The 15,000-nt window shown below is 37.0% G+C and overlaps 1 protein-coding gene across 1 annotated transcript in view; it reads left to right on the forward strand.

Annotated features, from left to right (window-relative positions):
- The window catches only part of LOC149130307 (uncharacterized), a 48,815-nt gene that overhangs the window by 2,333 nt on the left and 31,482 nt on the right, over positions 1–15,000 (forward strand). The window contains exons 2-4 of the mRNA XM_089345455.1: positions 8,560–8,621; positions 11,219–11,338; positions 12,470–12,589. Of these exons, the coding sequence (XP_089201581.1) occupies positions 8,560–8,621; positions 11,219–11,338; positions 12,470–12,589 (302 nt within the window). The remainder of the gene's footprint in view (positions 1–8,559; positions 8,622–11,218; positions 11,339–12,469; positions 12,590–15,000) is intronic.

The raw sequence follows: 15,000 nt of genomic DNA on the forward strand, positions 1-15,000 counted from the left end.
CTCTATATATATATACATATATATATGAGAGTATTGTAGTTAGCTTGAAGCATTGAGTATTGTTTGTAAAGAATAAAACGTTTAGAATGGTACAACAATGCACTATAAAACAAAAAATGGACGATATACCTGTTGTAATTTGGTTATCTATAGTCCGATGATACTTCGGAATTACAATTCCTTCTTCAGATCTTCTTAGCTGGAGTCTCTGCTATAAACTATAAACTCCGCTATAAAGTTTATAGCAGAGACTCCAGCTAAGAAGATCTGGAAAAAGAATTGTAATTCCGAAATATCATCGGACTATAGATAACCAAATTACAACAGGTATATAGTCCATTTTTTTTTTGTTTTATAGTACATTGTTGTACCATTCTAAACTTTTTATTCTTTACCTAATATATATATATATAGGTGCAGGTGCGTCTGTGCGATAAGAAGTTTGCTTCCCAACCACATGGTTCTGAGCTCAGTTCCCACTGCGCGGCACCTTGGTCAAATCTCTTCTACTCTAGCCCCGTACCAACTAAAGCCTTTCCAGTGGATTTGGTTGATGGAAGCTGAGAGAAACCCGTCGTATATATATATATATATATATATATATATATATATATATATATATATATATATATATATACATATAGAAGGTTTAGATTTAGATTCAAGATTGAATATAGTACTTATGTTTAGGCACCAGAATATAGTATGGTATGGTATTATACAAAAACCATTCCAAAAACCATTTAATGTAATGCTCGCATTACTTAAATAAATGGAGTAGCATGAAACGTGCGTACTGCAATCATCTTTGAAATCCGTGTTGCTTATTTTGTTGCGGCAGTACTATCATATGACCCCCATAGTTTCGCCAAATAGTTCGTCATTGTGCGAATTTTTCACCCGTGCTTTACTGAGTAGAGGTAGTGATAGTGATAAACAGTATTAAGCTTGATGCGTTCATACATACCAATGTACGTATGAATGTGTTTCTCTCGCATGTCTGATAAAATCTATGTCTATAGGTTCAATATCGACTTATGATTTAACAAATTCAATAGCTTTATCAAGCAGTAATCTAGATATAGAGAGAAAAATATCTATAATATAAAACTTGGTAAAATTAGCCTTATTCTTATTCTTGATATGCTTAAACCAATCTATTACAGGAAAAACTTCTATACCATTGTTGAAGACCAGTAATTTCCCTTATTCTATTATTAATGTTTCTAGGTATTCTTTTAGCTAGTAGCGCAATTTCAGATCTCGCTGGGTTTAACAATCTACAAGTAGGCGTATTAAGAAAATTAGGCTTATGGTCTTGTAACGTAATAGCGCTTCTCTCTTAGCTAAGCATTCTAATCTATCACCGTTATTACTACATTTAGTGAGGAACCATTACTGATGAAGATAAATTCTTCGCTATTAAACAAATTAAGATATAAATACATTTACATATTTGTGAGAGAAAGAGAGAGAGTGAGTGAGTGTCTTTGAGTCTGTGTTCGATCTCCCACCCCAATAGTTAGCAACCGGTTTTGGTGTCTACGTCCCCGTAATCTAGCAAGTGAATTTGTGTGTCTTTATAGGTATTTTGTTTGTCCCCCACCACCATCGCTTGTCAACCGATTTTGGTGAGTTTGCAGTTCGGCATAAGGGACCGATAGAATAAGTATTAGGCTTAGAAAGAATAAATTCTAAGGTCGATTTGTTCGACTAAAGGCGCAGTCAAATGACTGAAACAAGTAAAAGAATATATTTATATAATTTATTTATACATAAACAATCTATTTATAATCAGTAGAAGTTACGCAAGAGCCGAGACTTTATATATGTATTATCCCCTCGCAACTTGTAACGGGTGTTGGTTTGTTTACGTTGCCGTAACCTTAGTGGTAAGGCAAAAGAGACCAGTAGAATAAATTGATTTTAAATTTTGACTCGAGGTCAGCAATATCTGGTGGGGTCAGTCCATTACAACGACCCATGTGATCAACTGGTGCTTGTTTTATGAACCCCGAAAGAAATGAAAGATAATGTCTAACTCGGTGGAATTTGAACTCAGAACGTAATGCCGCTAAGCATTTTGCCCGCTGCGGTAACGGTTCTGCAACTTATAGTAAGAAGAACATATTGGTTCTAATTTTGCTCAAGGCCAGCAATTTCGGACAGTGGGGTCAGTGGATTGCATCGATACCAATACTCAACTGGTACTTATTTTATCGACCCCGAAAGGAACGCAACGTTGAATGAAATGTGGATAAACCATTTTGCTCGGGGTGTTACCGTTTGTGCTAGCTCACCGCCTTATTAGTAGAATACTCAATTTTTAAAAAAATATTGCAGTTGATTTGTTTGCATAAAATCCATGAAGGTGGTGCCCCAGTATGGCCGCAGTGCAATGACTAAAAATAAGTAAAAGATAACAAAAATGACATGATATAAGTATGTACTAAAAGATCTCGGTTTAGTTTACCACTAAAAACCTCCGGCTTAAACTGCATGTAAAACACGGATGGCCTTGAAGCTATCTATGAATGAAGCATATACATACATGCAAATATATATATATATGTATATACATACATACATACATATAGACATACGTATATATATATATATATATATATATATATATATATATACGTATATTCTTTTATTCTTTCACTTGTTTCAGTCATTTTACTGCAGCCATGCTAGTGCAACGCCTTTGATATATGTGTGTGTATATATAAATATATATGTGTATGTGTGTGTGTGTGGGGGGTGCATGTATGTATGGGGAAGGGGATGTGGGTGAGTGTATATAGGTATATATATATATATATATATATAAATCCCATCCAGGTGTATATATGCATATACATTTGAGACAGCGAGAAAATCTCTGCGAAACTTCCTAAACAACAAGTTTTATCTTAAATCCTTGGTGGAAATCTTCACACGCCATTGTTGCAAGTAAGTGAGCTTGCGTTGTAAGACGTAAAGAAAACTTACTTAATCACCATAAAACAAAATATTTTATTGCCACAAGGTCAACTAATCCTTCCGTCAGTGTTTACTAAGCAATACCTCACACCATTACACCAGGTATGACTCCCCCCGCCTACCTCTGTGGTTTTCATTTCAATGTCATTCACTGGCTGACATAAAAATATAAATATATGTGATATGGTTTATTGTGTTTGTGTCGAGAAAAAAATGACTTTTGAACATGAAAATGGGAAATATGTACCGGCATACATATATATTATACATACATAAACTCAAATACACATACATGCATGGTATCAAGACAAAATCAACCCCGAGGACAAAATCAACCCCGAGAACAAAATCCCGTGGGCAAATTCCCCACAGACAAACATATCGACTAATAAAAATTTTTAATATTTTTATAAAACAAAATTTCACTCTTATTTTTATTTGTTTCAATCATTTGACTGCGGCCATGCTGGAGCACCGCGTTTTAGTCGAACAAATCGACCCCGGACTTATTCTTTGTAAGCCTAGTACTTATTCTATCGGTCTCGTTTGCCGAACCGCTAAGTTACGGGAACGTAAACACACCAGCATCGGTTGTCAAGCGATGGTGGAGGGACAAACATCGACATACAAACGTACACACACACACACACACACACGCACACGCACACGCATATATATATATATATATATATATATATACACACACATATATACGACAGGCTTCTTTCAGTTTCCGTCTACCAAATCCACTCACAAGGCTTTGGTCGGCCCGAGGCTATAGTAGAAGACACCTGCCCAAGGTGCCACGCAGTGGGACTTAACCCGGGACCATGTGGTTGGTAAGCAAGCTACTTACCACACACCCACTCCTGCGCCTAAAATATTTTTATTGTACAGAAAGAATAATATCCTAGGCGATATTAACTGCCGGGGTATTTTGTCCGGGGGGGATTTTGTCCTGGTGGGGGGGAACTTTGTCCTAGTGGGGGGGGGATTTTGTCATAGTACTTACATGCATACATCCACTCAAATACATGCGCATGATGGTGTTTGTTTCTCATCATCTGCAATTTTTTGCTGAACAAGCTGTACAAATGATATGTTTTTATATTGATGAAATGTATCTGGTTTATATTAGATCACTTCTTCAATCAAATCGATGTTGCTTGAACAGGTAAGGGGTTAACCACACATCAAGTGTTGAAGTGATGGCCGAGCGACGTGAGATCAAGTGTTTTTTTCCCCCAAAACACAACGCACTGCCCGGTCCAGGTACTGAAACCACGATCTGGCGTTCGGGAGTGCAACACGATACCTATCTGGCCATACACCCTAACACACACACTGAAATAAAAGTACATTGGCACTCCGTTGCTTGCGACAATATGGGTTCCAGTTGATTCGATCAACGGAACAGCCTGTAGCCCTTCAAGCACGCGTGTCCTTAACGTAGTTCTCGGGGACATTCAGCATGACACAAAATGTGACAAGGATGGCCCTTTGAATTACAGGTACAGCTAATTTTTGCCCGCTGAGTGGACTGGAACAATGTCGAATAAAGTCTCTAACTCAAAAACACAACGCACCGCCAGGAATCGAACTCCCGACTTTACGATTATGAGCCGAATATCCTAACCACTAAGTCATGTACTTTCACAACACATATTCATATATTTATAAACACATACAAGCATACAATCAAATATGCATACAAGCATACACATTCATACGCTCAATTACGCTTCTACCTAATACTCTTATAATAACTGTTTGTCATTGCGTTACTTAGCATGTCGGTAATATTTTCACGGGATTAGAGAGAAAGAGGAAGAAAGAAAAAGGGAGAGAGAAAAAGAGAGAGAGAAGCGTCTATGGCGTGAGGTGGAGGGAATATAATTGTAACGCTTTCAAGTGATTAGTTGAAGGGAAAGAGAGGAGAAAGAAAAAGGAGAGAGAAAAGAGGATAAGGCAAAGAGTGAGACAGAAAGAGAGAGAGAAAAGACGGAGAGAGAGAAAAGAAGGAGAGAGAAAAAAGAGCGTCCATGACGTGTAGTTGGGAGAACGTAATATTTACTACGTGGTTGAGAAAGTTAGTCGAAGATAGTGATATAGAGAAAGAGAGGAATAGAGGTAAAGGATATATTCATCAACAGGAATTACCCACCATCACTAATTGATAAGGTTTTCAATGTACCCTAACAACTTAGCATCCACGAGCTGAGAGATATCAAGCTAAAGAAGGATTTAAAACGAAAAGCCCTACCATACATTTCCACACACAACCCCCCAAAACAATAAAGCCTGCGACGCCATCTTCCAGAACATTCCTTTACTAAAAAGGGACCACAGAAATGAATCAAGTCCTCCAAACGCATATTATCATAAAGAGCAAAAGACAACCCAAGTCAATGAAAAGTCTTCTAACACAAGCCCAAGTGCACTCGTCAACAATATAGAAACCGTCAGTAAAAAAAAAATACGGAAGACCCAGCTGTGGTATAAGCGTCAACATAATTGAGGGATCGGAGTTCTACTTCAAGCAGGGTCAATGTTTTGCAATGAAACACAACTTCACACGTCCTTCGGAATACCTAATATATATGTATTAACTTGCTCAGGACGTCGAAAGCAATACCTAAACAGTCTACGCCATTGGATGACTGTACATCGATCCCATATTAAGTGAACACATCGATATTTGCGCCTAACTTTAGAATTTTTCCTTTCTATAAATTCAGGGACAATGCAACCTATAATCAGCGCATTAACAAAGTGTCATATTTTATCGTAAAAGATATAACCCCTTTTGAATGCTTCTACCACAGATGACACTAGTACAAGGATTTCAGAAAAATACCCACATAAATATTAAAAACGATATATTAAGAACAGTCGCTACTCATGAATTTATTTAGAACAATTCCAAATACAACAGGTCACATTTAGTTCACTTGACTATTAAAGAAGATTCCACGAACAGTCTACTACTGTCATACCACTCCTGTCTTTTTCTTTTCTTTCTTCTTCTTCATCTTCTTTTCCTATTCATTCTTCTTCTTGCTCTTCCACTTCTTCTTTGCCGTCTCTTTCCTCGGCTGCTAATGCTGCTTAAACAATCAAAATTCAGAACCGACAGACCGACATTTCTCTGAACCCATAATAACTATTACTTCAGATCTGGTACTACCTACCGGACTTTCACAAAGGAAAAGAGAAAAACATTTCATTTCATTTTTCTTCAGTTTAATTGTTTTCTTGTTTGAAAAAGTCGAAAAGACTGAAACCGGTACTAAAATATTCTTCATGATAAAATTATTTTAGCATTTTCTATTTTGTCTTATTTTCCTCATATATATATATATATATATATATATATATATATATATATATATATATATATATATATTTTAATTGTTAATTTTTCTATATGTGATAGTGGATTTTCATCGATGAGTTCTTGAAACTTGGTTATTTTCCCTAAAACTATATATATATATATATATATATATATATATATATATATTTATATAGATAGATATAGATATAGATATAGATATAGAGGCGCAGACATAGTTGTGTGGTAAGAAGCCTGCTTATTAACCACATGGTTCCGGGTTCAGTCCCGCTGCGTGGTACCTTGAGCAAGTGTCGACCAGAGCCTTGTGAGTGGATTTAGGAAATTGAAACATACACACACACACACACACACACACACACATATATATATATATATATATATATATATGTGTGTGTGTGTGTGTGTCTGTCTGTAACCCACTACTGCTTGACACCTGGTGTTAACGTACTTACGTCTCGTGACATAACGGTTCGGTCAAAGACACCGAGAGAATAAGTTCCTGGCTTAAGACAAATAAGTACTTCGAGTCGATTCATTGAACTAAAAATCCTTCAAGGTGATGCCCCTGTATGGCCGCAGCCAAATAACCGAGACAAATAAAAGAATTGTTCAACCACTGTCTATGTTTTAATAAATTACAAAAACAAGTGTGCGCGTAATTTTCGACTTGAAATTATAAATAGGATAAAACTGTAGAAAGCGGCGAGCGCCTGGTTCAAACTCACGTGAAGCCCAATGATTGCGAACCAGGCATCTTAACGATACAGCTATACCATTTTCTTCTTTGGTTTTGAATAGCGATTTCTCTTTTTTTTTTTTTTCTTTCAGGAAATTTAGGTTTGTGTTTGAGGGTAGTTGTAATACTTTGCATTTTAGGGCCCAGAAGCTGGAAACGCCATTTCCTTTAGACAACGCCCCCTTAAGTCCAAATTCATGGAGGGTGGGTTTCCTACCTATTGACCTTGCCCTTAGTGCTCTCTCTACGTGCCAGACGCTCCTACCTGAACCCGAACCTGAATCTTTAGCACTGAGGTAAGCCACCACCAATTACAATTTTATTTTTCTTTGCTTTTATCATTTACTTGTATGAGTCGCTAGACTGCGGCCATGCTGGGGCACCACCTTGAAGAACCTTTAGTCGAAAGAATCGACTCAGCATTTATGTTTTTTTCTTAAGCCTGGTACTTATTTTGTCGGTCTCTTTTGCCGAACTGTAATGTTACGGGGACCTAAACGCACCAACACCGGTTTTCAAGCGTGGTGGGGGACAAACATAGACACAAAGACACACACACATAGATATAAATATATATGATGGGATTCTTTCAGTTTCCTTCTCCCAAATCCAATCACAAGGCTTGGTCGGCCCGATGCGGTAGTAGAAGACAATTGCTCCGGTACTAAGCGGTGGTACTAAACTCGGAACTCCGAATCGTGGTTGAGCAAGAAGTTTTTTTTTTTACCACAACCACGCCTGTATGAAATATACAATCAATTTTTTTTTATCTTTAACTTGTTTCAATCCACGGCCATGCTGGGGCTTTGCCTTGAATTTGTGGTCGAATGAAACGACCCCAGTACATGATTTTAGGCCTGGTACTGCTGGTACTTATTCTATCGGACGCAAGCACGGCAACTCAAGTCGTCAGTTGTGGGGTGGGGACAAACAGACACAAAGACGCGCATATATATATATATATATATATATATATATATATATATATATATATATACGACGGGCTTCTTTCAGTTTCTGTCTAACAAATGAATTCACGGACCAAGCTATAGCAGAAGAAACTTGCCCAAGGTGCCACGCAGTGGGACTGAACCCGAACGATGTGATTGGAAGCAAGCTTCTTACCACACACTCACGCTTTTATATTCAACCAGTAGGTTGTGGCCATGTCGTGGCACCTTTATATATATATATATATATGGTCTGGAACCTCGTCGGCTACGACGATGAGCGTTCCAGTTGATCCAATCAATAGAACAACCTGCTCGTGAAGGTGTCATGTAAGTGGCTAAGCACTGCACAGACACGTGTATCCTTAATGTAGTTCACAGAGAGAGATCCAGCGTGACAAAGAATGTGACACGGCTGGCTCTTTGAATTTCATATACATATACATACACATATATATCATAGATGTCCCGTATAATATCCTATATGCTATGTCATTTTCACTTCTCACAGTTTAAAACATTTTTTCTAGGGAGTTGAGTACTAAAAATCCTTGTTGTGCTGGATTTGTGGGAAGTGTTGATGGCTGTAGAGGTGAGTTACTCTATATATAAAGTATATATACGTACATACATACATATTTATCTATAATATATTAAAACTTACAGTTTGTTTGTCTGCTTTCCTGCCATATGATTAAAATGATAAAGATTTCAAATAAAATAGCCATGTCGATACTTCACAGAGTCACCGTAGCTACCATCGGTTGTCCTTTACCCTTACTTTCTTTTTTCTTCCCTTGATCATTTATACAACTTTCAGAGTCCCTACATTTTTTTATTCACGGGTACTTCTTTTTTCTTAAAGGGGAAAATTACTATTTCATTTGAAATAGAATATTAATTTTTATCATCTTAATCAAAAGGCAGGAAAACAGAGAAACTACCTCATTAAAAAAACGAAGATTGCCATGCTAGGAGTTGATTCTCATAAGAATGGAAAAACAACAAAAAATTGATTGTACCTTATAACGGTGCTCCGCAATCGGTATGCTGTGGTACACTGGTGTGTCTCGAGATTATCTTATGTGTACCGCAGTGTAATCTGAATATCATTTTCCCCTATACTTTTTAGTTATATTTTTATTTTAGATGTGCAACCGAATTTTGAAAAGAATATAAACGTACCGCAAATGAAAAAAATTGCGGAGCACTGCTTTATAATGAAACTCTTTTAAGAGCATTCAAATGCCACTTCAGCGTTGAAACCGTTGCCTCAATGAGATCAGTTAAATACATCATAAAGTACACGTTTGAAAGGAATTGACCAAGCAGCTGTTCAAATAAACAATGAAAACGAAATTAGTCAATATATAATGGGTAGGTATACTGGACCATCGGAAGCAGTTGCATCCATTTTAGGATTTTTAATTCATGAAAGAGCACCTGCTATAGTGAGACTGCAAGTTCATCTACCAGATGAACAAAGAATATCTCTCACAAATAATTAGAATATGGCTGTCAATGAACGACATATGAGAACAATATTGACAATTCTTTTTATTATGCATCAATGATGACTTTGCAAAAACATTACTTTATGTTGAAGTACCCATGTATTTCACTTGGAACAGCAGTAGCAAAGAATGGGAAAGACGAAAGACGAAAGTGAGGAAAAAGTGTTGAGGGCCATTTGAACGTTTTCAAAGAAGAAGCACTTGGTTGAGTTTATGCTGTCACATCAAAGGCAGGAGAACTGTATTATTTAAGAATTTTATTGTATGACGTTTGAAATAGTATTCTTTCCTTTGCCGCTGCGCATCGACATTTTCAACTTGGTATGGTTGTGACCCAACGGTTCATGGGTACATCTAGCACATACATACATACATACATACATAAATTTAAGTCACAATATTTGGATTCATATCATCTGATAGTGCTCAGAATAAAAGCTCTTTAATGTATCATTTTACAACACAGAATATTCTTTTCTTATTTACTCTAGACACAAGGCCCAAAATTGTGGGACATAGGGACAGTCGATTAGATCGACCCCAGTACGCAACTGGTACTTAATTTATCGAGCCCGTAAGGACGAAAAGCAAAGTCGACGTTGGCGGAATTTGAAATCAAATTGTAAAGACACGAAATACCGTTAAGCAATTTATCCAGCGTGCTAACGTTTCTGCCAGCTCGCCGACTTAATAATAATGTCTACTCTAGGCACAAAGCCCTGAAAATTTGGGGGACTAGTCGATTACATCGACCCCACTGTTTCACTGGTACTTAATTTATCGACCCCGAAAGGATTGAAAGACAAAGTCAACCTCGGCGGAATTTGAACTCAGAACGTAAAGGCGGACGAAATACTGCTAAGCATTTCGCCCGGCGTGCTAATGGTTCTGCCAGCTCGCTGCCTTGGACGACCAAAATATTAATATGTTGAATGTATAAGTGCGTGCCTATGTAATATGTTTACTTGTATACGCAGGTAATATGTGTGTACGTGTGTGTTTTGTGTATGCGCCTGAGTGTTACGTTGTATATTATATCTGTATGTGTTGTGTGTGTAGTCTCCGTGTGTGTGTATAATGTTTGTTGTTGTCGTTATTGTTGTTCTTGTTATCATTGCTGTCTTCTGGCTTTTGCCCTAACTTCCTCGCATCATTGTACCACTGCAATGGTGTGTTGTGTGTGAGTGTTATCTTGTTTGCTGAATGTGTGTGCTGATTATGTATTGTGTGTGAATGTATGTGTAATAAAAGCGTAAAGACACCCTTCGGTCATGAGTGATCATGGGATTGCACCGAGAATGTTACCCTCCGAGTTACACGTCTGAGCAAGGTTGTTTACGAAACACCAGCAGACTTCCCTCTCCACGCCAACGATGTTATCCAAGGGAAATGCAAAGGCCGATACACCTTGGCACCAGTGACGTCGCAACTTGTTTCTATAGATGAATGAACAGGAGCAATATAAGATAAAGTGTTTTGCTCAAGAACACAACACAGCCCAGTCCAGGAATTGAACTCACTACCTCATGATTGTGAGTCGGACGCTCTAACCACTGAGCTATGAACCTCTAAGTTATGTTTCCTGTAGCCATTATTGTTGTTGTTAGAGCTGTTCCTCATGAATCTGGACTTCACGCCCACTCTTTCACTTCATTGCATCATTTCACTATTTCAGACGTTGATGAATGCGCAGAAAACAACGGCGGTTGCGGTGCGGTGTGCAACAATACCGCTGGAGGATATTTTTGTTCCTGCCATGAAGGTTACGAATTGCGAAACAGGACGCACTGCCGAGGTAAGTCTTAAATTTCTCCGCGGTAAGTCTTAAAATTCTAGAGGTGGACGTTGGTAACAGGGGCTATTTACAAGCTCCTAAATTTTTATGTTGAAGATTTTTCAGACTGAAATGTAAAGAGTCTCACTATCTCACATGACACCTCTTCTTTTAATAACAGAAGGGACTTTGTTTAAGCGGAAGTTGTTTCTACATTAAACTGGTCATGTGACTACTCAAATTCTACCCCTTGGCCCGTGTGGGTTCTATTTTCAAATGCCTGTAGGGAGTTTTTCGATAGACGATTTTACTATAATATTGATCATATTATGGGATCCCTATTTTAAAACATAGTCTACTGTTCTTTAACAATGGGAAGTTTGTCAACAGTAGTGATAATGTAGTCCCTATTTTTAAATGACAGTAAGGGAGTTTCTTGAAAGGCGATTTGTCTCATCGATTAAACTAGTCAAGTGGCCCATATTTTCTAAATTACCGCAAGGAATTTGTTAAGGAGAGATATGTCTCTTACATTAAACTGATCATGTGGCCCATATTCTTAAATGGCAGTAAGGGAGTTTGTTTAAGGCAGGTTTGTCTCATAGTTCAAAGAAATCATTGGCTCCTAAGAGAACATTCCTGCTCCTGTATATATATGTAGGCACAAGAATGGCTGTGTTGTAAGACGCTTGCTTCTCAACCACATGGTTTTTGATTCAGTCCCAGGGAGCAGCGTCTTGAGCAGATGTCTTCTACTAAAGTCTGCGACTGACCAAAGCCTTGTGGGTTGGTTCGGTAGACCGAAACTGAAATAAGCCCGTCGTGTGTGTGGGTGTGTGTGTTCGCCGATCACCGTTTGAGAACCGATTCTGGTATGTTTACATCCTGGTCATCTAGCGGTTCGGTAAAAAGGGACGGATAGAATAAGTACTAGGCTTAAGAAATAAGTCTTGGGGTCGATTTGTTCAACTAAAAAGAAAAAAAAAAAGCTCCAATGCAGTGCTCCAGCATGACCGCAGTCATATGAATAAAACAAGTAAAATAGTAAAGGAATATCAATGTACATTCTTCTTCTTCTTCTTCTTCTTCTTCTTCTTCTTCTTCTTCTTCTTCTTCTTCTTCTTCTTCTTCTTCTTTTTCTTCTTCTTGTAGACACAGATGAATGCTACTACGACAATGGGAATTGTAACCAAAAGTGTAACAACAGCATGGGCACTTACAATTGTTACTGTGACCATGGTTACCAGTTGATAAACGAAACCTACTGTGACGGTGAGTCGTACAAACTCTTTGTTGTTTTTGTTGTTATTTTTGTCTGGTGATGCATGTTGATGTTGTTATTGTTGCTATCGTTTGTAGTGTTCTAATTCCTGTTGTTCATGCTTTTATTATTGCTATTAATATTGTTGTTTTTGTTTCAGTTGTTGCTATCATCATTGCTATTGTTACTGCTGTTGTTGTTGTTGTTGTTGTTGATGATGATGGTTCTTCCGGCTATTGATCTTTCTGATTTGACGGGCAACAGTTTTCATTTATGTTCTATGTAGTGTTTTTGGTACCGAAACACTTTCAAACTTTGTATACTTGTATATTTTGTGTTATAGAACAGATAAAAATTTTTGTATTCGAAGTTATTTCATGTTAAAAATTGTCTTATTTCGATAATTTCAACCAATCACTGACGTCTATTCAGTTGAATACAGTTACTGTTGTGGCGGTGTATATGGTATTAATCCGTAAAGATTTATTAGCCCCTGCCAATATGCTTGAATTACATTATTCTACTTGTTTCAGTTGATTGAATAATAGCTAATAAGGGGAAAAAGCCATCAAACTACTTGAATATTGCCTGCACTTGTTATTGGAGCTGGCAGAATTATTAATGCACCTCCACCAAGTGCTTCATTTCCTAGAAATAGCAGCCAAATCGTCTTCAAATCAAACTCTACCCTCATTTAGAAAATGTGTTACTGAGTACACAGTACAGAGAAAATTAGCGAGAAATTGTTGAACAGATTTCCAACAAATTCGGCAAAAATAATCAGTGGGTGAGTGGTTTGAAACGAGATTATCTTCAAACATACATTAATACAAACACAAATACGCACAGCGTAATTTATTATATAAACAATATATGCGTATAAATTATCATTTTTCTGTAATTTTGTCTGCTTCAAAAGAAAACAAACCAAAAAACCGGATGAAATATGTCCTAATTACTAGGGAATAAGGAAATAATTAACAGGGAATAACATTTTTCTCACCGGCAAAAATTATTGTTTACAGAAATACGACAACTTTAACATGAAATAACTTGCGATGTACAATTTTTGGTTAAGAAGGCTAAGAGAAAAAGTTGTTTTATATGACACATTCTACCAGTACCCCAAGTCTGAAAGTGTTTCGTTAAGAAAACAAGTGTTGCCCGTCAAATCAGAAAGATCCTTGTCCTTATTATTCGAAAGCTATTAAAATGCAAACTTAATTTGCAGTAATATTGTCTTGAGGCTTGGTGACAACAGGTCTCCTCAAACCTCAAGACTCTCTCTAAGGTACTTGTTTGCAAACCGATGTCGCGAGTCTCGATTCCAGTTTCTTTCAATCTTTTCGGAAGCATTCTCGACGTTGAGCCAAGCGCACCAAATACCACATGAATAATTATTTTCTTAGTTTTTCATCGTCTCTTCATATCTCAAGCCAATTCCTGATGTTTCTAATTTTTGTCCAATATCTTTGGTACTCATTCTACTATCACATCATATTACAATGTCTACGATCTAACAGTTTCTTTCTTTCATTTTTTTTCTGTACATATAATCATATCTGGTCTTCGTGCTTCAATATTACGGTCAATTTTTATGGGCAAGTCCGATAAAACGCTGTAATTTTTATTCTCTGCCAAAGCCTCTGGTTCGTTTTTATACCACATCTCTGTTATTTCGAAACCATACCCTCATCTAACATCCAAATGCACATTTTTGATTACATATTTTTAACTACCCTTTTTTTGTGCGAGATTACTCCGCTCTAGATACTTGTGCGAGCTTACTCCGCTACCTTATTAAAGAGATGCTTAACACTTTTGTCTTTTTATTATTATTATTATTATTATTATTATTATTATTATATATTTGACTTTTGCTTTGTATTTACAAGTTGGCTCCAAGTCCCACCCAGCGACTTCAAGAGGGCAGTTAGAAATTATGCCAAGGTGTCATATATTTGGTTTTGCACGTAATATTGTTCCAGAGACTGTTTAAAAAAACATAAGAAAATAAGGAGTTTGTTTTCAATTTTGAAATTACATTATTATTATTATTATTATTATTATTATTATTATTATTATTATTATTATTGTTCAGTAGTTTAATTTTTATAACGTGCTTTCACTTCACTACCGAGCGCAACTCTGTGTGCCTTGGGTATGTGCTGTGGTTTGCTGTGATGCCCTTATGGTTACTGTATTGAAAGTGTTTTGCGTAGGATGTGTGCAGTGCCCAGTAGTGCAATTTTCTGTATGTTATATATATTTGTAAGTCCCGGTGTTTTTGTTATGTATTTGTCTGAATATTTTTTTTATTATACCTAAGGCACCTACTATGATAGGAATTGTTTCTGTTTTTACATTCCACATTCGAGTTATCTCTATTTTCAGGTCTTTGTATTTTGAAAGTTTTCCCATT

The sequence above is a fragment of the Octopus bimaculoides genome, chromosome 29 (assembly GCF_046866305.1).
Source record: "Octopus bimaculoides isolate indiv1 chromosome 29, ASM4686630v1, whole genome shotgun sequence".
NCBI lineage: Eukaryota > Metazoa > Mollusca > Cephalopoda > Octopoda > Octopodidae > Octopus > Octopus bimaculoides.